General features: G+C 43.0%; 2 protein-coding genes across 2 annotated transcripts; both read left to right on the forward strand.

The window, feature by feature from the left end:
* The first annotated feature begins 76 nt into the window (after positions 1 to 76).
* Positions 77 to 1,385, forward strand: RRS1 (ribosome biogenesis regulator 1 homolog). Its single transcript, XM_057426217.1, has one exon. It carries the CDS (start codon positions 179 to 181, stop codon positions 1,256 to 1,258), a length of 1,080 nt encoding a protein of 359 aa, XP_057282200.1. The 5' UTR covers positions 77 to 178; the 3' UTR covers positions 1,259 to 1,385.
* A 1,393-nt stretch (positions 1,386 to 2,778) lies between these two features.
* Positions 2,779 to 20,986, forward strand: ADHFE1 (alcohol dehydrogenase iron containing 1). Its single transcript, XM_057426169.1, has 14 exons — positions 2,779 to 2,888; positions 3,311 to 3,348; positions 5,599 to 5,642; positions 5,835 to 5,888; positions 7,118 to 7,272; positions 7,438 to 7,634; positions 8,015 to 8,092; positions 9,219 to 9,324; positions 10,568 to 10,720; positions 11,849 to 11,947; positions 13,177 to 13,255; positions 13,713 to 13,809; positions 16,933 to 17,090; positions 20,473 to 20,986. Exons 1-14 carry the CDS (start codon positions 2,794 to 2,796, stop codon positions 20,554 to 20,556), a joined length of 1,437 nt encoding a protein of 478 aa, XP_057282152.1. The 5' UTR covers positions 2,779 to 2,793; the 3' UTR covers positions 20,557 to 20,986.
* The last annotated feature ends 4,193 nt before the right edge of the window (positions 20,987 to 25,179 follow it).

Consider the following 25,179-nt stretch of genomic DNA (forward strand, 5'->3'; position numbering starts at 1 on the left):
GGGGACTACATTTCCCGGCAGGCATTGCACCGAGCCCTCCCGCCGGACACCGCCATTCCAGGCGCGGCGGCGCGCTTTCCGGCGCGGTGACCGGGAAGGGTTTCCCTGCAGTTCCGGGGTCTCCCGGTGGGAGTAGCTCGCACGTGTGGGAGCCGCGCGGCCCGGCCCGACCGCCGCCATGGCGGCCGTGCGAGTGGAGGAGGTGCTGGCTGCCGCCGAAGAGCAGGAAGCGGAGAAGCGGCGCAGCGTGGTAGTGGAGAAGGAGCTGGAACTGGAGTTCGACCTGGGCAACCTGCTGGCGCTGGACCGCAACCCGCCGCCGGCGGCGGGGCTGCGCGGGGCCGGCCCGCAGCGGGAGGAGCAGCTGCTGGCGCTGGCCCGCGACAACACGCAGCTGCTGGTGGCCCAGCTGTGGGAGCTGCCGGCCGAGCGCGCCGGCGGGGCGGGCGGACCGCTGGTGGCGCGGCTGCCCGAGCCGACCTTCCGCCTGCCGCGGGAGAAGCCGCCGCCGCGACCGAAGCCGCCGACGAGGTGGGAGCAATTCGCGCGGCTGAAGGGCATCCGGCGGCGCAAGCGGACTTCGCTGGTGTGGGACGAGCAGGCCAAGGAGTGGCGACGGCGCTGGGGGTACCAGCGGGCAGGCGGCGACCCGGCCCGCGCCTGGCTGGCGGAGGTGCCGGCGGGCGCCGACCCGGAGGAGGACCAGTTCGCCCGGCTGCGGCGGGAGAAGCGGGAGCGGGTGGCGCGTAATGAGCTGAACCGACTGCGCAACCTGGCCCGGGCCCACCGGGCCGGGGCTGCCGTCCCCGCCGCGCCCCTCCACCCCACCGGCCACCAGAGCAAGGAGGAGCTGAGCCACGTCGCCCGGGTCGCCCGCGTCTCCACGGCGTCGCTCGGCCGCTTCCAGCCACGGCTGCCCAAGGAGCCGGCAGAGCCGCCATCCCGTAGCGGCGGCAGGAAGCGCCGCTTCGAGCCGCTGCTGGGCAACCTGGCGGCGGAGCGCAGCCGGCAGCTGGAGCTACTGAAGGACATGGGCAGCAAGAAGCCTGTCCTCGACATCACCCGTGCTGTCAACAAGCAGCTCCGCCAGGAGGAAGCCGAGGCGGCCGCCGCCAAGGGCAAGAAGCAGTCGCAGCGAGGGAAGCGCGGCCGCCGGCAGCAGCGGACTGGGCGCAGCAGCAAGAAGAGTGCGGCCCGGCGACAGCAGCAGCGGCCTAGGGGCGGCAGCACTGGTGGCAGCAAGAGAAAGAAAGCATGAGGGACTACATGGAGCACGGGGCTAGAGGCGCCTGCTGAGGCGTGGGAAGGGACTGTCACTGCCAGCCTCCTGCCTCGTGCTCTATTCCCACACCTATTTGTCAATAAACATGGTCCGGCCTTTCTTATCATGTTCTGCGTGTGGCTTTTAGCTGGCAGCCGAGGAGGGCTGTGTTCTCTATCCAGGGGAAACTGGTGGTGCGTCGAGGGTGTCAGGAGCCCCGGGTCCCTCCAGGCAGGGTGTTTCTTTGGGACAGTCAGGCAGTGTTATCAGGTAATACTTCACGGCTGGCCGTGGCTACAGGACTCCCAGGGAGGGCTGAAGTTAAGCAGAGCTGTGCTCTGCTCAGGGCAAGTGGCCTCATGGTGGAGCTCTTGCTCTGTAAACCAACTGTTGCTGCTCAGCTCTGTAACGGGCTCAGTTAGAGAAGGAATGTGAAAACTTACTGTAAGCCTTACTGCAGGGCCTAAGAAATAGTACAGATTTCCTAGAGAGTTCTGTTGAGTAAAAGAAAAAAAAACAACAAAGTTGGTGACCAACCATTGAAATAGAAATTTATATTAACAGCAGTTAAAACATGAGTTTCTCCTTGTATTAATAGTAATATGTCATTTCATGGAAATCGTTTCAGTGTTTTTCTTTACTAAGCAGTTTGAGACCAGAAGTTATCTCAGACTTCTGCTTATTATTGTTTTTGACTTTGTAGTGTCTCCTGTACATGTGAAATAAAAGAATACACAGTTTGCTGCCCCAAAGTGTAGCTTACCTACAGGACCGATGTTGTTCCCTGGGGCCATTCTTGGTAATAGCGGAAGTAAAACAAGTTCCAGCAATCTGAAGTAAATTAAGTTCTCAAACTTGAAAGTAGTAAACTCATGAGTGGTTACTGTTACAATATTTCGCTGCAAAAGAGTTTTTGAAAAAGGTGACTCCAGTTCTGTTGTCTTACACTGTTTCAGTTCAGTGGGATGGCAGCATGTGCAGAAAGCAAAACCTCTATAAGGCAGTTGCTGAGGGCAGAAGGGGTACATACACCTTGGAGCTGAAGGGATTTGGGTGTCTGATGGACTGACTATAGTGCTCAACCTATGGGCTTTGCTTAGGATGTGTTGTTCCTTGCCACTTAAACGTGCCTCACCACTGTGCAGAGCAAACTGCACCACTACAGGCTGCTTCGGACTTCCTGGTGGCACAAATGGTCTTGTGGGCACAACCCACTTATACCAAGCCTTCAGCATAAGCAGATAGGCAGCGCAGGAGCAAAAGTGTTTGGACAAGTGGGAAAAGTTGTTTTGAGATATATTCCAGACCTCTGATTCTTTCCGTAGAGCACGGCGGGTGCGTCCTTAGAACAGGTGTGGGTTGCGTTTGCAGTTGGGTGACCCTCTGTTACCTCAGGAGCGCTGGCTGCGGGAGCTGAGCGAGGAAGCTCTCGATGCAGCAGGGGTTTGGTCCCCGTGTGACTGACACCGGGGTCGGGGAGCGGGCGGGAGCCAGCGCTGCCCCGCCGCCAGCCCCGAGAGGAGGCGCTGCTGATGGTTCGGCCCCGACTCGCTGCCCCCAGAGCAGCGGCTATGGCAGCCGGGAGGGACCGGGCAGTCCGCCTCCTGCGGCAGCTGCAACAGGCCGCGTGAGTGCTGCCGGGCCGGGCCATGGGAGCCACCGCTTCAGCGGGGCTGGAGCCGGAGCCCGGCGGAGCCGCCCGCTGGGTTCCCTCCCTTTATGGACAGGGGCCGGCAGTGGGGCGGGGGGTGAGGTCTGGCGGCAGCCGCGGGGGTCTCCCAATGCCTAGCCTAGCGCTGACCTCCCGCCTCACATGAGTACCCCATGGGCCAGCTACCAGGGTCTACGCGTGCTCTCCTGCCGGTGGGATCCCAGCGGCGGGCTGCCGCTCCCCGCGGCGGCCCAGGCCTCCTCACAGCGGCGGGCTGTGCAGGCAGGCCTCTCTGGGGCTGGGCATGAAGGGCGGGTGCACATAGGACACTTGGCAAGGACAGATTTGTGTTTCTGCTTTAGTTTTCCCGTTTAACCCTGCCATTTTCTTTTACCTAGATGTCGGTGCCCGAGCCATTCCCACACTTATTCCCAAGGTAAGACTTGATTTGCGTCTCCAAATCTGTAGGAGACCATGGTCCTGTAGAGCCAAACATACCAGTGTAACCTGGGCAGATGGTGCAGGTAGCAGGTAGGAAAGAGAACTATTTATAGGATAAGGTAAGCACTCTGATATTTTCCAGCTGTACAATTATAGTGGTTATTGTCGGAGAGATTTACTGTTTCCACATAAACCACAACCAATGCATCCTGTCCCTCCCCGCCTTTACTATGAGGCAAGTTGGTCAGAAATCTCCTCTGGCTGGTACTATTGCTGTCATCACCACGGCCATCTCAAGATCTTCTTTTGAGGGGAACAATGCGCATTTGTTACATTAGGAAAGAAACAGGAAGTGATATGGGTAAGAAGGACCTGTTCACAAAGGTCTGCTTTGGCTTGGGGAGTGTAGGTTAGGGGTTTCATACAACTAGCCCTGAGAATGCAGCTCACATAGGCCAGGGTTGTGGAGTAAGAACAGGAGGGCTGTGCCGTGTCATCCTGGAAGGAATTTCTGTTTGCAGTGACTGCAGGGAGGCTATGGGAATAGCTATCCGTGTGCTGATCAATATCCAGATCCAATAAGAATTAGTGTTTCAGGCTGTAATTTCAGCAGTGCGTAATTCTGAGTGGCTTGGTTTCGCCTGCTTTACTTAAGATACTCTTTAAAGAATTACCATTACCATTTTACATATGGAAAAGTCATATATACGTTCAGGTATTTGTTTTGCTCAAGACCATCATACAGCAAAACAATAGCACAGGTGAGAAATCTCATTCTTCTGCTTGTCTGCTTGATGACCTACTCAGTCAATTCAAGCTAAGCCCTTGCTAAATAGAAGTCTTCATTAAAAACCCTCTCTGAAAGTTTTAGGCAGCAGTTGAGTCTATAATGTAGCAAGATGGTATCAGTTCAGTAAGTCTCTAAATAGTGGGAACTGATTTAACTATGGCTGTAGCGGACAAAAAATGTTTGTTTTGTTTCTTGCCAGTGTTCAAGCAAATAGTGGAATTTTCAACTAAGTAGAATTCTTCCTGAAAGTTAAGTTTGGCTCAAGAATATAACAGCAGGGCATCTATTGTATTATTAGAAAGCAAGAGAGTAAATGGCTTTGACATATTCTGAGCCTGTCAAACTAATGACTTGAGAGTACAGCGAACTCAAACTGCAGGAGAGGTCAAACATGTACAGCCTGGCAAGAGACAGCAATGAAAGAGCTGATAGCAGCTGGCCTGAGCTTGAATAGAAAGCACATAAAGGATTTTAATACATCTATCTGTTACTGTTGTGGGTCAGTGCTTCAGTGCACGACAGCGTGTCAGTAAGACTCATTATCATGGCTTCACTCATTCTATCTGAATCCAAATTGCATATTTTCAATTAATATAGCAGACAGAAGGCATGACTTGAGCAGAATGCCTCTTCTGATCTTTTCTTGGAGAAGAATGGGTTGTTTCAGTTCATGTAGTTTGTTCCATTTTGGGGCAAAATCAGGATATGTAAGAAACTGAGAGTTGTGGTGATTCATGCAAGAATGACATGGCAGAGAGGGGATGTGACTGAAATACTATCCTTATAAATATCTTCTCTCTTCCACTGAATGAAGTTGATAGTGACCCACTGCCCCTTTTAAAACCCTGTTTATTATGAGCAATGCATGGAGTTTCTTAATTTTCAAGCAAGCAATTCAGTTTCAGCTGCAAGTTCACGACTAGGCAGAAGTAAAAGGAAGTGTAAAGACCTGTTAGTATCACTCTTACGTGTACAAAAGATGTTCTCTGTCCATATGCATATGGAGGATGTCTCATGGATTTGTCTTAAAAGTTGTTCTGAAGGTTATCACGTAGCCCCTACACATTTGTAACTCCTCTCAACCTGTATGTAGCAGCCTGTATGCTCTGAAGATAATCAGTGCTATTTGGTATGTGCTGCTTTGGTCTTTGCAGACAGCAAATTCTCATACAGACTTCGTGCTGAGTTACTCAGGTTTTACAGAGAAGAATTAACTCTTGACAGAAGGAAAAAAACACACTTGGTTTGACTTATATGAATCAAATCAAGTACTTGGATCATTTAATCTCACAAACAACAAGGGTTGAAACGGGTATCTGTTACCCAGACAAGCCAAGATGACCTGCGCAAATGTATTAGTGATTTTAAAAGCAAAGGAATCTGTCAGTCTAGTATTGAGATACAGATTAAAATCACTTTTTGTTCTCTAATTTTACTGTTTCATTTCCATTCTAGTCCCTGAACGGCCTACCCTGGGAAATACAGACTATGCATTTGAGGTAGATTGAATAATAAAATATGTTTGATTTAAAAGTATCTTTTATACTTACAAATATGTCATTCAAAAAATGTTTATGTTGGTAAATATTTATATTTCCCTTTGACTGCTTGGGACTAGATGCATTTCTCAATTTTTACAGAAAAAATACTTTTTTCTTTTTTTTTCTTTTTTTTTTTCTTTTTTTTGGTAGATGGCCATTTCAACCATCCGATATGGAGAAGGAGTTACTAAAGAGATTGGCATGGTAAGCTCTCATAGTGTATGTCTGTCACTGGTGAAGAGTTATTTTCTAAAGGGCTGCTCATGCTAAAAATCCATTTTATAAGGGAAAACTTATATATGGTGTGTCTGAATCTCTACTGCTTTGCAGTCAGTGTAGTAACATATGTAAGTGTAAAAAAGGTTGGAAAATACTCTTTACAGAACAGAAGCATTTTACATCGATGTTGCTGTGGTAAAAGTGAGCACAGGAAATGCAGCTTTGTGGATAATGAGATCGTTGATGATTTACCAGGATTATACAAGAATATTTTTCTCTGACAGGGAATTTAATGCAAAAAGCTTTGAATACTGGTGACTCACCAGGATTTTCTCAAGAACACTTCTGTCTCTTCTAGTGCTCATTAAAATGAATCAGAGACTTTCCATTAAATTAGCTGGATATTCTAAATTTGCACTGTGAAAATGTATAGTTTTTGTTTCAGCAGTGGGAGATGATTCACCTGAGTACATTGTTCCAGTTTGCCTTTGTCACTGGGATTCTTCATTTGTCACTTTTTCCTCTCTTCTTGGCATTTATGGCATTAACAGTTCTCTTTTCTTTGCAAATTTGTAAAGTAAATTAATAGATAGTAAGTGAAGTTAGACAGAACTTCTGTCTTTAAACAACATTAGGATTATTTAGAATTGCATGTATTCAGTAGCTATTGTGACAATTAATTTAGCAACGGTTAGTGTGTAGTAGTATTTTTCTTCTTTTTCCTACCTTATTTTGATTTTTCCTCAGTAAATTAATATTCAATCTTAAATTTTGAAGATTTTAATGCTGTGCTTTGGTAGGCAGTTAGGGGAGACCTAACCTGTGTACAAAGCTTTTTATGTCACACAAATTGTGTAGGAAAAAAATACTTCAAGAAAATATTTCACATTTTACTGTAGTCTTAAGTGGCTCCTTGTGGTTTTCACTTATTCAACATCTTTATCATTAGTTTTCTTCTATCATAAGACTTCACCTATATAAGTTGGGTACCTTTATTCTTTATGCTGTTTTCTGCATCCTCTATGTATGGGGTTAATCCTCTTTTTCTTTAGCTGATACTGTTTCAAAAATTTTACAAGTATAACCAACTATTTTTAGATTGGGTTTTGTATTATTTTTAAATTATTGCAGTTGATTTGGATTAGTATTTAAATAGTTTAATTCATGATTTTATACCAGTTTTTTGTTTTTTTTTAATTTCATTGTTATTGTAGGACCTGCAGAATCTTGGTGCTAAAAGAGTTTGTTTGATGACAGATAAAAACCTCTCCCAACTCCCTCCTGTAAATGCAGTATTGAATTCCTTGACAAAATACGGTATAAAGTTTCAGATGTATGATAATGTCCGGGTGGAGCCAACAGACCAAAGGTACTACTTCTGATAACATGCTTCTCCAGCTAGCGCCTTGGCTTTTATAGCATGCCATGCAGCTGCTTAAAAACTCCCTTGTGACCTGTATGCTGGTCTTAATAGTTAGTTTCTCTATGTGTTGTTTTTCTTCTGACTAATTGGAAGCTTTTCTTGTTTTCCAAGTTTCCTGGATGCCATTACGTTTGCTAAAAAGGGAGAGTTTGATGCTTATGTTGCTGTTGGAGGTGGGTCTGTAATGGACACCTGTAAAGCTGCCAACCTCTATTCGTCCAGCCCTATGTCAGACTTCTTGGATTATGTCAATGCTCCTATTGGGAAAGGGAAGCCAGTCACTGTGCCCCTCAAGCCACTTATTGCAGGTAAAGGAGGAGGAGAAGGGGACTCATTCTATACTCTCTATGATATTTTTGCTGAAATCAGCTTACCATGACTATTTCAGCTTCCTTTCAGCTTACTGCTCCTCTAGTTGTATTCAGCAGCAATTTTGCTATTTACTTACTTCACTGAAAATAAATTACAGGTTTTGTCATTAGTTTGTCTAGTTTAGCCAAATTTGACTTCTTTTACTCAGAAAAGAGATTAAAGTTTCTCTTTGACTTGTTGGCTTCTGATCAGGGATACCACCACAATTTCCTGGGTCCTGTATTTTTGGTGGCATTGCTATTGTGGTTTTATTTATTTATTTTGCAATATTATGTATTATTTATTATTTGTTGTTATCCCCATTCTTCTTTTTAAGTTCCCACAACATCTGGAACTGGAAGTGAAACCACTGGTGTTGCCATTTTTGACTTCAAAGAACTAAAAGTAAAAACCGGTGAGGTTTGGTTTTTTGTCTGCAGTTCAAGACAATGACTTTTCCAATGTCTTCATTATTTCTCTTCCTTAAAATAAAGGGATACTGCATGTCATTCCAGATGTCATTCTGTTTGATTGAACTGCCACAGGCAAATTTGAAGAGCTTAAAGGTTTCCTCTTTGAATTAAATTTATGGCATAGTGACATAATGAAATACCTATTTAATATAGTGGATTATAGTTTGAAGGCAAAACAGGAAACTAAGATCTTTCAAGTCCTTAAATGGCAGAAAATTTTAATTGCAAAGGAAATTTTACTTACATCCAGGGTCAACCAACTGTTCCTTATTTCCTCTGTATTTTTCTTTCTGCTTTTAAGACTTCTATTTCTTTGTTGTATAATTGCAACCAAATGTTCTTTTTCCTGACTTTTGAAACCTCAGGCCTGAGATGCTCTGCAAGTGCTGGGCACTGTCTTCCTTTGGCCTTTTCATCCCTGGCAAATAAAAATTAAGGCTAAAATGTCATCTTAAGCTTCATACCTGTTTTGAGGTTTTACTCTAACATGTGGATTTTATATGCTGCACAGTCTACAGTACATGGGACCCAAATGGGTGTGCTAAGGAGTTCTGCCCATAGCTAAGTTTCCTAGTCTGTATGTAGTCAGTCTGTCTGTATGTCTCTCTCAAAGCTACCTCTGTGCCCCCATAACAAAAATATAAAGGCACAGTTATTATGAGTACTGAAGACAGCAATTAGCAATGGCAATTGATTGTAAACACAAACCAGTCTTGCCATCTGACTGTTCACAGAAGATACAAATCTAAGAATATTGTTGCAGATGCTGTTCAGCACAGACATTTTGAAAGCACAGGGTGTTCAGGAAGGGTTAAAAATGGAGAGAGAGCATTCTGGTGTAATTCACTTCAGGCAAAAGTCTCAAGTCATCTAACTCTCACAAGGACTTAATCATTGGTAAGACTTACATTCATAGGTACTCCTCAGTGTCCCTTCTTCCTCTTTTCTTTTATCTTCATAGTTTCAAATCATTTCCCCTCATTATTGTTAAGTTTTGAACATTAAGTTTGCCTTTCCTATTCTGTTGCAAAAAATCTTTAACTCCTTTTTCTTACTTACATATTGCAGGTATTGCTTCAAGAGCCATTAAGCCAGCATTAGGCATCATTGATCCTTTACACACACTCTCTATGCCTGAGCGAATAGTGGCCAACAGTGGCTTTGATGTGCTTTGGTGAGTTCTCTATAGAGGCTGCTACTTGAATTTCTAACAATTTTGGTTTTTTACTGTGATGATTGCAGAAAAAATACAAGGCACCGAAAAGGATGATCTTTTTTCTTCCTTTCCTGCTCTTGTGAAAGTAGTCTCTGTTATGCTTTTATTTAATTTCACGACCTCCCTCAGAATGTATAGGAAGAAATCACTCATTTGCAGAAATTTTAGTATGTTTGCAGTGCATTGGAGAAGCCATTTGCTTCCAGGATGGTTGTTGTCCGGAAAGAGTCCAGGCATCCCTTTTTAAGAGGTCATGTAAATGACTAATCACAATTGCGGCAGCGTTTAGCATGTCTCATAGACATAGCAGGGAGCAGAGAACAAGGATTTTCTGATAAAAGCCACAATGTGTCAACAAAAATTTCTGATGACTTGTGGGATGTTGGCAGGTCTTAGCCCATTTAAGACCATTTTCAAACCTGTCTCAGAATTTGCTATTCACTTGGCACAAAATTTTCTTCACCCTAAACCTACAGCTTTTAACTGCACAAAATGCATGGAAGTTTCTGTTCAGAGGGGCAGAGCTTACTGTGCTCTGGATGCTGTTTATATTGAAGTAAAAGATGTATAATGAAACTGGTTTCTCAGGCTGGGTGAAGTATCCTGAACTGCAGTGTCTTTAATGGAATTGAGGCCTTTGTTCATGTGTGAAAATGGTTTGGCTGTAGTTCTGTACATCTGAATGTGGCTATATAGGCAGTGCCCCTTTTTTATGTGGTCAGATTCATGAGTCTCTGGGAGATGAGACTGTTGGCAGTTTCATTCAGCTTAAATATCATACTTCTAATTTTTTAACAGTCTATACCTCTGAAAGAAAGGTAGTTTACAAGTTTAGCTTCCAGTGCTAAAGTCTCTTACGGTCCCTGTCCAACAGAGAGGAAGCACATCCATTGCAGATGTACAGAGCTCTTTGGTGAAAAGCATTACACGCCAAGATGCCAGTTCATGCAGCCTAAATTTAAGCATGGTGTGACCTGATAGATTGTGATGGTGTTTGGATTGTCTTCTGTGTGGAGAGTGAAGTGCTCTGGAGGTGCCCAGTAATCTCCCAGTGGTCTATGAGATTGTATTTCTATTTTTGGCAACTGTTAAAACACCAGAACACCAGAAATAAATGAGAAGAACCTGCATTCAAAGGACAGCAGGGGAGTAAAAAGGAGCTCTCCCACTTATATAATTCATGTTTCAATCTTCCTTTTAGCCACGCTCTAGAATCGTACACGGCTCTTCCTTACAACATGCGCAGTCCCTGCCCTTCAAATCCAGTTAACCGGCCAGCTTACCAAGGCAGCAACCCCATCAGTGACGTCTGGGCTCTCCATGCTCTGCGCATTGTGGCTAAGTATTTGAAAAGGTAACACATTTAACAGGTACCTCCCTCACAGTATGTTCAGTGTCCAAAAAGGGATGCTTAGAATGTAAACTTTAGGCTAAAATAAGGCGAACTACAACATTAAACCTTCATTTTCTACCCTAGATTTCTCTTAAATAAAGCAAAAAGTTTCAAAAGTAAAATCAGGGTTACTAGGTTGTCTTGAAGAGACAGATTTTTAATGCTCTGTGGATCTGTTTCCTAAATCCTTAGTTGAAGGTATTTCAAGCTGCTCATTTAGTATGGGAGCAACATTCATGTATTTTTGTCAAGGATCCGTTTTCAATGACAGTATAAGGGGAATATATGACAAAGTGAATGAAATACTGTGATTTCTGTGACCTTCAGTGTAAATTAAGATACTTATACATCCACCAAGAAGGGAAAGATGTGCACTTAGGAAAGTGCAGAATTACGCATTTACTGAAAACTAGCTCATATTTAGGAGATCTTCAATTTACATTTTTACTTAAATGGGATCAGTTTGGTAGGAACCAAACTTCAGTTTGATCCCTAAAAGAATATATTCAGCCTGTGTACAGTTTTTGTATCCCGTGTGCGCTTCTATTAAAGATCAGTGTGAGATTTCATATTTTTTAAGTACAGTACCTGGCGAGTCAAAGTAATTGTTTGTTGTCCTTGTGGAACCTATTCATGAGACTTTTTCTTCATCTTGTCAAACTATACAAGCAGTCTGATGCATAGGAAGGCAAGGAGCTCTTTCCACACAGATGGTGAGGTCCAGACCACCACCTAATGAGATGGTGAAAAAGCTGGAGGGATCTTGGAGTGGTACAGAGGATTGCCAATGCTCCTAAGCAGAATTGCTAAACTGCTGAGGTGAATATGGCTAAATTCACTCTCTTTACTCCTGTTTGGGAAAAAAATGAAAGGAAACTTGCCCTTCAGTGAACCAGTTTGATCTAAGTATCGATTCAGAAGCAGTTCTCTGGCTGAACTGTGACCTGATACTATTTCCAGCATTTTTATCTCAGGTTATCTTAAAAGTTTTTGTATATCTGTCCGTAAAGAAGCCCTCTCTGGCTTTTCCATCCTGAATTACCAATCTGTTTGTGAATTCACTGGTACCATTGTCTCCATGGTGCACAGAGCCATCAGAAATCCTGAGGATCGTGAAGCAAGAGCCAACATGCACCTAGCAAGTGCTTTTGCTGGTATTGGCTTTGGCAATGCTGGTGTTCATCTCTGGTGAGTATGGAAAAATATTAACCCCATCCAAAGTCAGCTTCTAGCTAGTGTTTGCTTCAGATTGTCAATCACATTGCTGCTTTTGTTGCTGAATATACAGTAAGACATTGTAGCCTGGCCTGTGATGCAGGGGGAGTCCTGTGCTGTGAGAAACTGATGGGCCCTTGGCATTTGTGCATATAAAGATTGTGTATTCTGGCTTCTGATACTCAAATCCAAACATGTGGAAGCTACAAAACATGGCCTTCTTTACCTTCCTTGTCAGTAAAAAACATAGGGAAAAGAAAAATCAGTGGCATGTAAAATGTTGGATTTCATATGAGATATTTTGCAGTGGGACAGCAGTGAGGTAATTCCTGAACTGGTGCAATTGTCTTTAAGTTTGTCTATGGGGTAGGCAAATGGCAGGCTAAAATGAGCTGCAATTAATATTGCAAGGCAATGTAGTTTCATACAGGTGAAAATCTCAAAGGAGCAAAGCCTAAGCCTGAATTGTGTGGAGAATTTATTAGCAATCATTCTCTTTGGAGGCCTTCTTTCATGCCTTTTGTTTGAAAAAATACACTCTTTAATGATACTTCAAAATTCATGTTTATTTTTCTTAGGCAATGTGATCATGTAAGATTGCAGATTATGCTATTTTGGGCATATCTCTATTACTTTAGTAACTGAACTAAAGTTTCCAGTTTCCAGTGCAGTCAATGGAGTAATATAACTTTGCACATGCAAAGTAAGGAGGTACTACTTTTTACAAGTAGGTCTCTAAGGTGCAGGAGGTGAGTCATCTGTACTTAATATCCATACAGATTGAGTATTGGGACTCTTCATCGGGGGCTGTAGTGATAGGACAAAGGGTGATGGGTTTAAACTTGAACAGGGGAAGTTCAGGTTAGATATAAGGAAGAAGTTCTTTACTGTGAAGGCGGTGAGGCGCTGGAATGGGTTGCCCAAGGAAGCTGTGAATGCTCCATCCCTGGCAGTGTTCAAGGTCAGATTGGACAGAGCCTTGGGTGACATGGTTTAGTGCGAAGTGTCCCTGCTTATATCAGGGGAATTGGAACTAGATGATCTTAAGATCTTTCCAACCTAAATCATTCTATGATTCTGTGATTCTATGATCTGTACTGAAGAGATTTGCATACCAAAGGCTGACCACACAAGGGAATGAACACAGATTTTCCAAATACCAGGAGAGCTGCCCTAACCACTTTCTCTCTACTCTGTTCCAGCCATGGAATGTCTTACCCTATTTCTGGTTTGGTGAAAACTTACAAACCAAAGGATTATAATGTGGATCACTCTTTAGTGGTAAAACTTGGTTTATTTTTGTTTTTGTATTGTATACATAAATTATAGTATAATTTCAATTCTTTATTATATCAAATTAATGGAGTGGGACTTTTTAAAAGGGCATGTGACAGGACAAGAGGGGATGGTTTTAAACTGAAAGAGGGTAGATTTAGCTTAGACATGACAAGGAAATTCTTTACTGTGAGGTAGTGAGACACTGGAACAGGTTCCTTTGAGTAGTTGTGGCTGCCCCATCCCTGGCAGTGTTCAAGGCCAGGTTGAATGGGGCTTTGAGCAGCTTGATCTAGTTGAAGGTGTCCCTGCCCATAGCAGAGGGGTTGGAACTAGATGATCTTTAATGTCCTTTCCAACTCTAACCATTCTATGATTCTATGAAAGAGCATTAAAGCGTATTGAAGTTGAAAATAAGTGTCCTGTTGATGTGATTTTGTTCTTTCTCTTTTTCCCCTCCCAGCCACATGGCCTTTCTGTGGTGCTGACATCCCCAGCAGTGTTTGCTTTCACGGCACAGATGCATCCTGAGCGGCACTTGGAAGCTGCAGAGATACTAGGTAGAATCTCTATGGGTACAACTTATACAAATGGAATTCTTTCCAAAATGTCTTTTGGGGAGGAAAAAAGAAATGTGTACAAGCAATTGTAGTTGGTTGTTGCAGGGGTTTTAAGTTTAAAAACAGGATTCTGGAGTCTGAGTTACACATAATGCAAACTTAGGTAGAATGATGCTAAACGTGGATGTTGGATGATGTACTTAGAGAAGAAAGCTGGAGAAACGTGCTTCTTTGCTAGAAGACAGAAAGGTTGAAATTAACTGTAGATCTGTTACTAATCAGGGGAGAGTAGCTGTGATTGGCATCTGTCTTGGTGCTTAATGGAAAGTAGTTATCTTAGAGACCATCAAACAAACAAGTACTTAGGTGCATCTGTTAGCTAAAAGGAAGCACTTTGCCTAACAAATTCCCTGCTGTGGCAATGAATTAGGACAGTGATGTTTTGAATTGCTTCTGATCTTTTTCTGTAGCACACAGCTGTGTGTTTCCATCTTCCTAATGTAGGCCTTAGCTTGTTTGTAGATGTTGGAATTTTTCAGCGGCCAGTGTCAAGGCAAAGCATGGAGTAGGTGTTCTGTGATGGCTGAGAAGTGAGTTAATGAACAAAGTGGCCTTTTCTGCTTCTTAGAAAAGTAAATACTGCAAGCTGACAGTTCATTTAAAGGTTACCTTTTCATACAGTGGTTTCTTATCTGTGCAACCCATCACCAGAAGGTGTTCTAGAGAAATGGTACCTCTTCATTGCACCTCCAGTGTGACTGTGTGTACTAAACTAGCTTTCAGTGAGGTACTCTTGGAGCTGTTAGCAGTCTAGCTGTGACAGCATGGGTCTGCCATGGGCTAATTTGTTTGTATCTAAGGTCAGGTTTTTTTGTCTGCAACAGATTCTGTGTTGTAGCTAAATTGCTGCTAATACCCAGGCTCACTAATGAGCCATCAGAGCCACATGTGCAGCAGTGAAAAAAGCAGAGGGAAAGTGGTTAAGGCAACTTCCCTTGTGTTTGGAAAATTTGTGTTCAGTTCCTTGTATGGTCAGCTTTCGGTATGCAAGTCACTGCTACTCAGTCACATGTAGGACTGGCTTCCTTGTGTAAGTAAGTAATCCAAAAGAATTCTGGATTTCACAAAGGAGTGTGACTTTTATATAGACAATGAAAATATCACAATATTTTAAAGCGGATGTAAAACAACATGGTCAGAAAAACTAGAACAGGGGAAAACTTTATTTTGTAAATGTTGGCTGATATGTGGCTCAGCCTTCCTCCAAAGTATGCAGTCCTACCTACGGCCAAAACCAAAACACAAAAGTAGTCAGAATCATATACTAAGTTACAGAATGTTGGTGTTCTTACAGCAATAACACACAGCTCAGAGTTGACTAAAAATGTTTCTGCATAACTGGGCAGCACAGTGTATCTGAGAATTTGAACTCTGGCTCCTTGATTTTTAAAAGAAGTGGTTGCAAAGCAGTTCCTGTAGGTTTTGTGGTATGAACTGCGGCCATAAATCCTGTCTCTAAAAGATGTGTTCATTTTCTCAATAGAAATTTTAGCTATGTTACTGTCTGCCTTGCTGTGCTAAAACGTGTCACATGGAAATAATTTGTTAATTCCCACCTAGGGTGTTTACTTCTGATTCCAGTCCAGAGTCCAACTGACTACAGTGGCTAATTCAAATCTGTCATGTTGCCAAATGTGATGCCTAAGAAGATGTTTTATGATGAGAAGCAAATTACTAAATAGTTATGTTGTGTGTATGTACAGCTGTGAAATTGGGTACAGCCAGAAAAAAAGCTTAATATCTCCCTAGGTGGATTCTTGAAATATGTGTGTGTGGCCAAAAATTTTCTAAGTGCAATCAAAGACTGATGTATCTTTTAGGTTGAGCAAAAAGAAAGTGCTAAAACTACAGCAATATTTTAAAACTGCCCTTCACATTTGCTGTCTTTTTTTCCCCCCTCCTCCCTTTCCCTTTTACTTCACTCTCTGAAGATACTGGATTTATGTTCCAGTTACTTCTGTACATCAAACCCCAGGCTATACTCAGACTGCATGGCATAATCCCAGTAGCATAAGATTTTGTACAAGACTGTCATACCTTGTTTATCAATTTATCCCAGATATTATATTCTGCAGTACAGCCAGTCTTACTACCTGTATGTCTGAGCTCCTCAAATGAGCTTGTTGGTCTCCTGTTCATTCCCTTTGAACATTACACTGAACTGTGTAAGTATCAGGGAAAATATTTTTCCTGTAACTATGTTGTGCTATTACTCATCTCTCAGTATTGCACTTGGGCCTGACATAGTTCTGGTGTAACATCACTGAGGTTACGCAGAGAACAAATTTAGCTCAGCTTACATTGAAAAGAAATTGTAAGGAGGAACCTGTGTCTTCTGTCTGAACATGTTTTTCTCATTACCCTTAAATCCTGACTGTTCATTGAAGAAGGGGAAGCAAGCTATTCTGCAAGAAATATTGGCCGTCTTTCATTTTATATTGATGTTTTCATGACTTGTTCAGTAGATATTTCAAAGATACTGGTATTCCTCTATGTTCTATGTTCTCCTACACAAGTCAGCACATATTCAAATAGCATTAAGTTTATTATTTATTTAACCCCTTGAATATTGCTCTGCCCTCTTCTGTCATTCTCGGCCTACATGATCTTTGAACGTGTAATTGAAGAGAATAGTCAGCAGTTTCCATGTCCTCTAGATGTCAGCAAACTCAAGGCCTTAAAATAAAGTTAGCACTTGGCAGACTGTCCATAAAAATAAATGCCATTGACGCTCATGCTATTAGTTTCTTTCCTCCCAGCAGTTAGTCAGACTGAAAAGTGCTTCTCCCTGTGAGCACAGAGGAAAAGGAAGTTAACCTCATGTGGCAGTTAGTCTTTCTGGCAGCAGATACCTGCTTCTCCTGATGTTGCTTTATTTCACCTTTCATAAACTATTCCAACTGTAAAATGAAGACTGATTCCTCGTTTTACTTAGTGTTGCTTTTAGGGCAGTGACTGTTATATGTGGATATGTATTCAGCTGATAATATGATTAAATTAAGTCCAGAACAGGCTTTCTCCACTCTCTCCACCCCACAGTCAAGGCACTATGTCTTATTTTAGGAGCTGACATCCGCACTGCAAGAATCAAAGATGCAGGGCTTATTTTGGCAGACACGCTCCGGAAATTCCTATTTGATCTGAATGTTGATGATGGCTTAGCTGCAATTGGTTATTCTAAAGCAGACATCCCTGCCTTAGTCAAAGGCACACTGCCTCAGGTAAGAGAGAAAGTGAAAGTTTTTCTTGTCAAATAAAATGGAGCATATTTTTTAAACCAGAAGGGTTCCTTTTCAAGCAAATGTTATTTCTGCTTCTAAAGGAAAACAATTAAAATGGAGAGCATTATGGATAGTCAACTGTATTTTGTTTCTCTGTATAGTTCAGGTTTGTTTCTTCAATGAGATGGAGTGCGTGCTGCAGTCTGTTCTTTGCATGGATTCAGGAAGAATGGCTAGGTGTTTGGCTTTGTGAAATCACAGTTTTTAAAAACAGGGTGTTTTTCATAGACCCTTGATCTGTGTAGGAGATGCTGCTTTTTCCTAACTATCTCTGCTGATTATGTATGCAGAATGGGTTCTAGATAAAGCCTTCAGACTAAGTGCTATCTGGTAAGAATGATGGAGCTCACTTTGCATTACATTTTTCCATATTGAGAAGTTGCACTTTTCTTCCCAGATGGCTTTTTTGTTCCATTGACCCCCATCAGAATTTGAAATAAGGTCCCCTGGGATAATACAGATTAAACTTGTAATACCCTTTATTGTTTCAGTGCTCACAAAGACACTGCAAAAAGCAACACATTGCTCCAAAAGCAAAATCCAGTGTCTTCCTTGTAAAAAGGCAGTTTTATTTGTATACTATGGACTCTTCTGTCTACTTAGGGTTTACTTCCATCAAGTAGCAAGGGAAATAAAGACCATGGAGAAAGTGAAAATTTGTAGGCTGAAAGATTAGTAACTTTTAACAGCAGTACCTCTTACCATGTCTGGTTCTTCTCATTCATAAATCTGAGAGACTTATAACAAAGGGTAAGTATTAATATTCCCATTTCATACCTGATAAAATGACACAAAGGTGCATTTAGGGTCACACACAACAGAATAGTGGCAAGGCCAGGAAGAAACCTAAAGTCTCTGAGGGCCCATCAAATAGACTATGCATGTAAATTGTTGTGGGACATTTTTGACCTTTGTTCCTTTAGAACTGTTGGATTTAGGTCATCGCAAATAGAACATCTCGTTACAGACAAGAGCGTGTGGCAAAGAAGATGCTGTCCCACGGTCTAGGATGGCTGGCCTTGTGCTCACGTTTGAGGAGAGATGGGGTAGACTGAAGATGAGAGACTGTGGAAGGGCTGTTCTCTAGCCCACCCACCCCCTGCAGACATCCCAGAGGCAGCTGCAATGGGGCTGAGCCTCTGCTGAGCCGGGAGCTGCTCATTTTTGGCACTAGGCCAGAACACTGAGTCAGACTGAGGGAGCTGGGGCCTTGCTGTCTGGGCACCAGTATGTATCAACAGGCTTCTGCAGAGGAGCTGGTGGTGCCTCTGCCCAGGCATGGAGGGGCATCCCTTTGCAGCCTTCTGTCAACAGAGCTGGGAAATGCTATAGTCTGTCAAGGGTGATAGTCTTCTGTCACCCCATGTGACCATAAAGGGCTGTAAAACTGTAATTTGGCCCAGAGTGCCCTAACAGAATAGAACAGAATCAACTAGGTTGGAAGAGTCCTTTAAGATCAAGTCCAGCCATTACCCCAGGACTGCCAAGACCAATACTAAAGCAGTATCACTGAGGGCCTCATCTACATGGTTTTGGAATATAAGCCTGGTTTTGGAATACAAGCCTGATTAATTCATTGAGCACTTGAGCACAGAGGAGTTATGTTTTGCATATTGTGAGGCTGAAAAGGGCAACATTCTCTTGCTCTGGTGCTGTTTGAATTTTCTGTTTGGTCTCAAAACTGCATAGAAGAATCTTTGCCTTTTCTTTGGCTGCATCTGTGTGCATAGCAGCACTGGTCAGGGATGGGGAGAGAGGTATCATTTGATTGCTACTACTGCACAAGCAAAGCTGCTCGTGTAGGTAGGTATGCACACAAAGCTGCACTTTTCATACTCATCACAAGCCACGCTAACCATGATGATCATGATTATGAACCGTGAATATGTCACAGCTGACTTCCTCACCATGCTATTTCACATGGGAAGTTTACAGAGCGGTGGCCTCTGGCTGTGTAACCACATCCAGCCTGTCCACAAATCACAACCCTGTGGGTTGAAAGGGAAGTGGAGCAGCCACAGCATTGCACAGTGGCATTGTGGTGACCAACGGTGTGTGCTCCACTCTCGAAGGCATCTGAGCTGAGCCTCCTACTGAGGCAGGGGACTGGAGGAGCCCCTTCCCCATCACCCCACTTGGTGCACAAAGCAAGATCCCTAGCAAATGACATCCTCTGTGTCACATGTAAAAAAGGGGTGAAAAAGGATTAGAGCTTCTACTGGGATTGCCTCTTCCATGAGGGAGGTGTTGAAATAGGTTATAGCAGAAGAAACTCCCTCTTGCCAAAATAGGGTCATAGAATGGTTTTGGTTGGAAGGGACCTTAAAGATCATCTAGTTCCAACACTCCTGACATGGGCAGGCGCATCTTCAACTAGACAGGTTGCTCAATGCCCTGTCCACCCTGGCCTTGAACACTGCCAGTGATGGGGCACCACAATTTCTAGGGGCAGCCTGTTCCAGTGTCTCTGAAGGTGCTTGTAACTCTCCAGTTTTTCAATAAATGTTAAAATCATTGACTGTTGAAAGCATAGAGGTGCTAATAGTAGCCAGTATGAGTACATTAATGTTAGGCCTTTCAGCTGAGTATTTCTGCAGTGGCTGAATACCTACACGAATACAGCTCCTCATCCTCAGTAGCATGGAGCTTTTCTGAATTGCCATCCTTGCCTTTGTGGTTATTTTGTCAAGCAGAGCAGTGAAGCATATACCTGAGTTTCATCTCAGTGAAGGGGACTTCAGCACCTGAAAATTTTGTTGAATCACCATCCAAATAAAGACCAACTACAGCTGTTTTGTAGTCTGATTCCAAGGTGTCAGCCTATTTCTTAAGCAGTTTCACCACTGTCCCTTGCTGTGTCTCTTTTTTGGAGTCTGAGTTGCAAGCGCTGTTTACTCTCCTCATCTACAGCAGTTCTTGGGCTTTGAGAGGTGTTGTATTTTGAAAAGCTTGGTCCCTAGAAATTGAACTCCCTCATTCCAATTCTGGCAGATGAATTTAAAATGGAGTGTGTTCCCAGGATAATATCCTCCAGAATACTGACGTCTGTGACTGATAGGACCCTTGTTTGAAGTACATGACTTTGCAACTGAGCTGCATTCTAATCTTGCTTCTGTGTAGTTAATTACAGGCAATTTTAACTAATATATTCTTGAAAGTATTGTACAGTTGATGATGCTTCAACCTTAATTACTTGATTGCGTATTTGCAAAATCTTGTTATTCTCTGTGAAGGACATTAGTACAAAGGCATATAGTTCAGCTACTGTTTGATTCATTTTATTGGCAACCTTCTATAATCCAGTGTTTCATTACTCTTGCAGGAGAGAGTGACCAAACTATCACCACGTCCCCAAACAGAAGAAGACTTATCTGCCCTCTTCGAGGCTTCCATGAAGCTTTATTAGCTTAAACATTTTGTTCTAAAAAGTATGTCCTGTTCTAACACAAAGGTAATTTCTGACAGAAACAGGGCTGAATTTGTTTAGAGAGTGGAAGAACTCAGGTATCTTTGACTTCTGTTGAATCGTGCACTGCCAAAAGGTCAAGTAATTCATCTTCAGCTAAATGGTGCTTCGAAGCAAAGGCTCGATGGTAGTTTTTTTCTTGCTTAGTAGTCAGTGGTATTAACTTGCATAAAAGTTGGAGTTTTACTGAAGGCTTTCTTGTGCTTTAATGGTAGTCAGAGGTGGAAAAATGTTTTAAGGGATCTTCCAAACCATTTCACAAATCATGTTTTTATTTAAATTGTCCGTGATTGTCTTTAAGAAGTCATGCTATTTAAGAAATAATTGAGGTAATTTTTTATAAAGAAGGCTGAGTCCCCTGCAGAAATTGTCAGCTTACTATATTCTGTTCCACTTCATCATCTTTTTACTATCTGGCTTCGCTAAGAAGGCTGTTGAACTGGGGTACTCTTTTGTTGTTAGATTAAGAAAAAACCTACACACTTCATGCATGTTTGGAAAAAGCTTCTTGAAAGTTTGCTTTGGGTTAAAATTCTGTTGTGTCTTGTCAGATATTTCTCTTTCTTGTTAAGATCTATAGGAAGTGCTCATAGGAGAAGCAAAACCAGAGCAAAGTACAGCCACATGGTCAGCAGGAACCACATAACGGCGAGACATCATCCATCATGGTCATTTTATCTCTGTGGAGGCAACAGCTCCCTTTTCCTGCTGTGTTTCGTGGAAAGAAGCTGACAACTCTACCTTGCTTCTCTATAGCAGTTGGTTTTGCTGAGCTCCTGCAGGTGCTGTCACTCAGAGTGCAGCCACCAGCTTAAGGAAGTGGTGGTGTGCTGTGGTTCAATATTAAAAAGTGGCGGTGTGGCAATGGCTGCACAGCGTCCCGCTGGGAGCGCTGGTTAAACATGGGAGTGAGTGTGCAGGTTCAGAGCAGTTAACCAGCTGGTTGACTGTCAACTGAGAAAGGGAAGTGGGAAAGGGGGAAATGAAACTTATATTTTAATACTGTTTTTCTTTTTTAAAAACTGCACATGGTTGTGTGTACAGTTCATTTAAATCAGATTCTGCTTCATGCTGGACCCTTGCAGCATCTGACTCACGCATCTACCACAGCACAAGACAAACACAAGAAGAACCTCATAGCCTCCGGTGTGCTTGTTTCTGTCTGCTAGCAAGGGGGCACTTTTCAGTCACCCAGTTGCAGTAGAAGGCTCTATACTTAATGCTCTTACAATAGGTGGATGGAGGCTGGACATACTGTTTTTAACCACAGAATGGGTTTAGTGTCCATAGGAACTGCACTGCCAGTATACCTCAGCCTATCCTGTGATACACATTTGATTTCCATTGTCCTTCTGAATCTTGTCCTCGGATGAAATTGCCCACAAGAACTTCTGTCACAAAGGCTGATGTAATAGCAAGGGGTAAGGGATTCACTTTATTGTATTGTGCAAAGCTGCCGTGCTTGAAAAAAAAACAAAACCAACACAAAACCACACAACTTTCTGTCAAACCTGTTTGTATATAATCTGTTTTGTCTTTCACTCGTGTCTCTCCAGGCTGAAGTAGTAGTGCAGAGTCCTGAAAAGAGAATCTTTTTATTCCAGCAGCCTTATACATAGCACCTGTGCTGTGTTTGGAGAGAATATACTTTCTGGGGAACGAAACAGCACATAGATTTCATGTGCAGCAGAGCACTCTGATGGGCTACTTAGGAAGGTAGGGTATGTCTTCCAGCACACTTTTTATTTGCCATTTATGCCAGTATGGCAGTTAATGACAGGCTGCATTTTCAGCTGACAGAATCTCACATTTCACTTCCTATACCAGGTAACCCAGACCTCTTGCTAGTTTTTAAATGAAGTTTCACACCCCCTTCCGATGTAGTAGGTTTTATCCCTGTTTTATAGATGAGACAAAAGGTTTGGTGTAATACCTAACCCAACATAAGCAGATGGTGCTGTAGAAGGGCCAGTTCAGTTCTGTTTTCCACGCCCCTTTGGCAGCATCAGGGTCTTTGGCTTAAAATGGTCGTGAAATCTCACTCAGACATCAGCTACACAAGTGTTCTTTCACCACCAGTTATTAACTACTATTGGAAATTTTCTGGGAAAAATCAAGGGAGCTCAAGTCACCCCACAGTGCTCTCCTTCAAATAGCGATGGTCTGACAGGGAGTCATGCCCTGGCTCCTAGGCAATGGTCATTTTATTCACAACTGAAGAGTTATGTGGTTTTTTTCATATATTATCTTACTAACTTACACTGTACTGAGACAATCTAGTTGGTCAAATACATCTATATCTTTGAACAAGCTTGTTTTGTGCTCATGAGCCTGGCATTGCCATGGGAGCTGGATTGACTGTAATTGTGAGTGCCTGGCAGTGGTTGGGCACCGGGTTGAAATCAGGGTTATGTGAAATTGGGGTGGCTTGTTCTTGTGGCTCTTGTTACTGCTCTGTTACTCAAGCCTTCCATGACAGATCTGTTACTACCTTTAGATAATACTGAAATGCAAATAACAAATAATATTGTCCTTGCTATAAACACAAGCTTCTTTGGAAGTGTTTGAGAGCAGCGTTTAACTCTGTCACATTAACTTCAATCCTATGAAGTAACTGAACCAAAGCCATTCAGAGAAAGTAGGCTTTCACTGGCTTCACAGACCATAATGATTTCTCTTGCAAAGTCGTTTGCATAGTGAGCTTGGCGCTGTGCAGACAAAATCATTGCATCTGGGTGGCAACAGAGAGCAATGGTAGAGGCATTCCAGAAATAAAAGCATCCAAACTGTTGCATAGTGTTTCTGTGGACAGTTAAGACTGGACTGTTTCTGCACACCTCAATCTTGAATTATCAGTACATATTTGTAAGTATTATTACATATTTCATGACAACGCCAGCAATCTTTGTATGTCATACTTCTTAGCAGTAGGACTTGTGGAGTCCCTCTTCTTCTGTGTGGAGTTAGAGACTTACTTAAGTTTTAAGTAAGCATAAATGGCAGGATTTAGTAATGACAGAAGAATGGTCTGAAGAGGCTTTAGGGACTTCTGTTAAAGTAGGAGTTACCACATTCGTGATTCTTGCTGTGGGCATTGACTTGCTACTTCTCTCCCCTAGTCCTGTATTCTCTTGAGTTCTCTGCAGGCAAACACAAACCAAACCCTGGCCTTCTGGTTACTCACTCAATTATCTACAGTGATAAGGTTAGCTTTAGGGAGCAAGTATGAACAAGTGCATATGTAATGCTGGTGAAAATAGTTTGCCAATGGGTGTACTTCTACCTGGAATACAAAATGGAAAGCCAACTCCTTTCAGAAGGTACTGGGAGCTTTCAAGGTTGCTGCTTGGCATCAATAGAAATGAGGGCAGCTGGTACAAAAGTTTGTCCAGCCCCTCTTTTCCTATGCCTCTTCCCTTCCCACTGTTGATTTTCCAAGCAATTAAAGCAAAAAGGGAATGAAGTGAAAAATATGTAACTAATGTGCCTGAATCTGCAAAAAGTCTCACCATCATCCTGTGTAAATAAACTTGGAAGGATCCACAAGATAGGCTGGTGTACATGCTCATTCCTCGATGTACGATCTTCAAGGCAATGTGCCAAGGCTGTTGTCTTCTGTCTTGTGGTTGGCTTTCCATCCCCTTGAGGCCTGAAAAATGGATGAGGAAGAGTGATGCTTGAGAGATACATCCAAGCTATGTCTGGGCACACCCTCAAGTAAACCTGCTTAAGCATCACAGTGCTCCAGGACATGCAGAATGCCTTGGGTTCAACAGCTCCAACCTAATCAATCCATCACTGCATTAAGCATGTCTGTGCAGAAGAGACAAAGGCAACCTGATGCAATGCAGCAGGAGGCCTAAAGGTATGGTCTCCATTTTTCCTGAGGCCATCCCTATGTGCTTCCTAAATAAAAAGGAACTCAATCTAAATTCAAACACCAGCGAGAGCGTTTTCCTGATCTCTCCAGGAGCTGTAGCTCATGCAGGAGTACACAGACAGCTTGGCTGCTGCAGAGTCATCTCTGGGCAGTGAGAAGAGGGTCTCCCACATCTTCCGCCCGTGCTGATCCTGCCTGAAAGCCTGGTTCCATCTTTGAGTTGTCACCAGGCCATCTGCAGAAGGAGAGGTTCCTCTTTGAGCAATGCTGTGTGTCGCAGGACTGTAATGAGTGAATTTGCAGAGGTCTCAGCTCTCTTTGCACACGGTTTTATTTCCACAGGCAGTTACTTAGCTGAAGTACACACATGAGGAATCAAGCAGGCTCAGTTTGCTGCCAAATGTTTAGTACATAGTTCTTGTGTATAGCTGTTCATGAGAACAAGCAGAAGCTTCTGCTGGTGGTCTGAATTTCTCAGTGAAGCTGAGACAAAAGCCCCAGAGCTGGGCTATCATTAGGAAGGCTGCAGTTCCCTTCGATGCAGCATTTCTGAATGCAGTTTTGTATTTTGCCAATTTTAGGCTCCTATTAAATAACCCAGTAAAATGTTACTAATTTTCTTTTCTCCCCATTGTACTGAAACAGCTGTCATGAGTGAGTTGGTAGAAAACATTGTACAGCCA

Source organism: Pezoporus wallicus, unplaced genomic scaffold (assembly GCF_028554395.1).
Source record: "Pezoporus wallicus isolate ANWC-B61680 ecotype Strahan unplaced genomic scaffold, APGP_CSIRO_Pwel_v1 contig_4131, whole genome shotgun sequence".
Lineage (NCBI taxonomy): Eukaryota > Metazoa > Chordata > Aves > Psittaciformes > Psittacidae > Pezoporus > Pezoporus wallicus.

Coding starts and splice junctions, on each gene's coding strand:
- ADHFE1 (XM_057426169.1), top strand. CDS start 2,794: ATGGTTCGGCCCCGACTCGCTGCCCCCAGAGCAGCGGCTATGGCAGCC. Junction 3,349..5,598: donor TTCCCACACTTATTCCCAAG/GTAAGACTTGAT, acceptor TTTCCATTCTAG/TCCCTGAACGGCCTACCCTG. Junction 10,721..11,848: donor GTGGCTAAGTATTTGAAAAG/GTAACACATTTA, acceptor CATGGTGCACAG/AGCCATCAGAAATCCTGAGG.
- RRS1 (XM_057426217.1), top strand. CDS start 179: ATGGCGGCCGTGCGAGTGGAGGAGGTGCTGGCTGCCGCCGAAGAGCAG.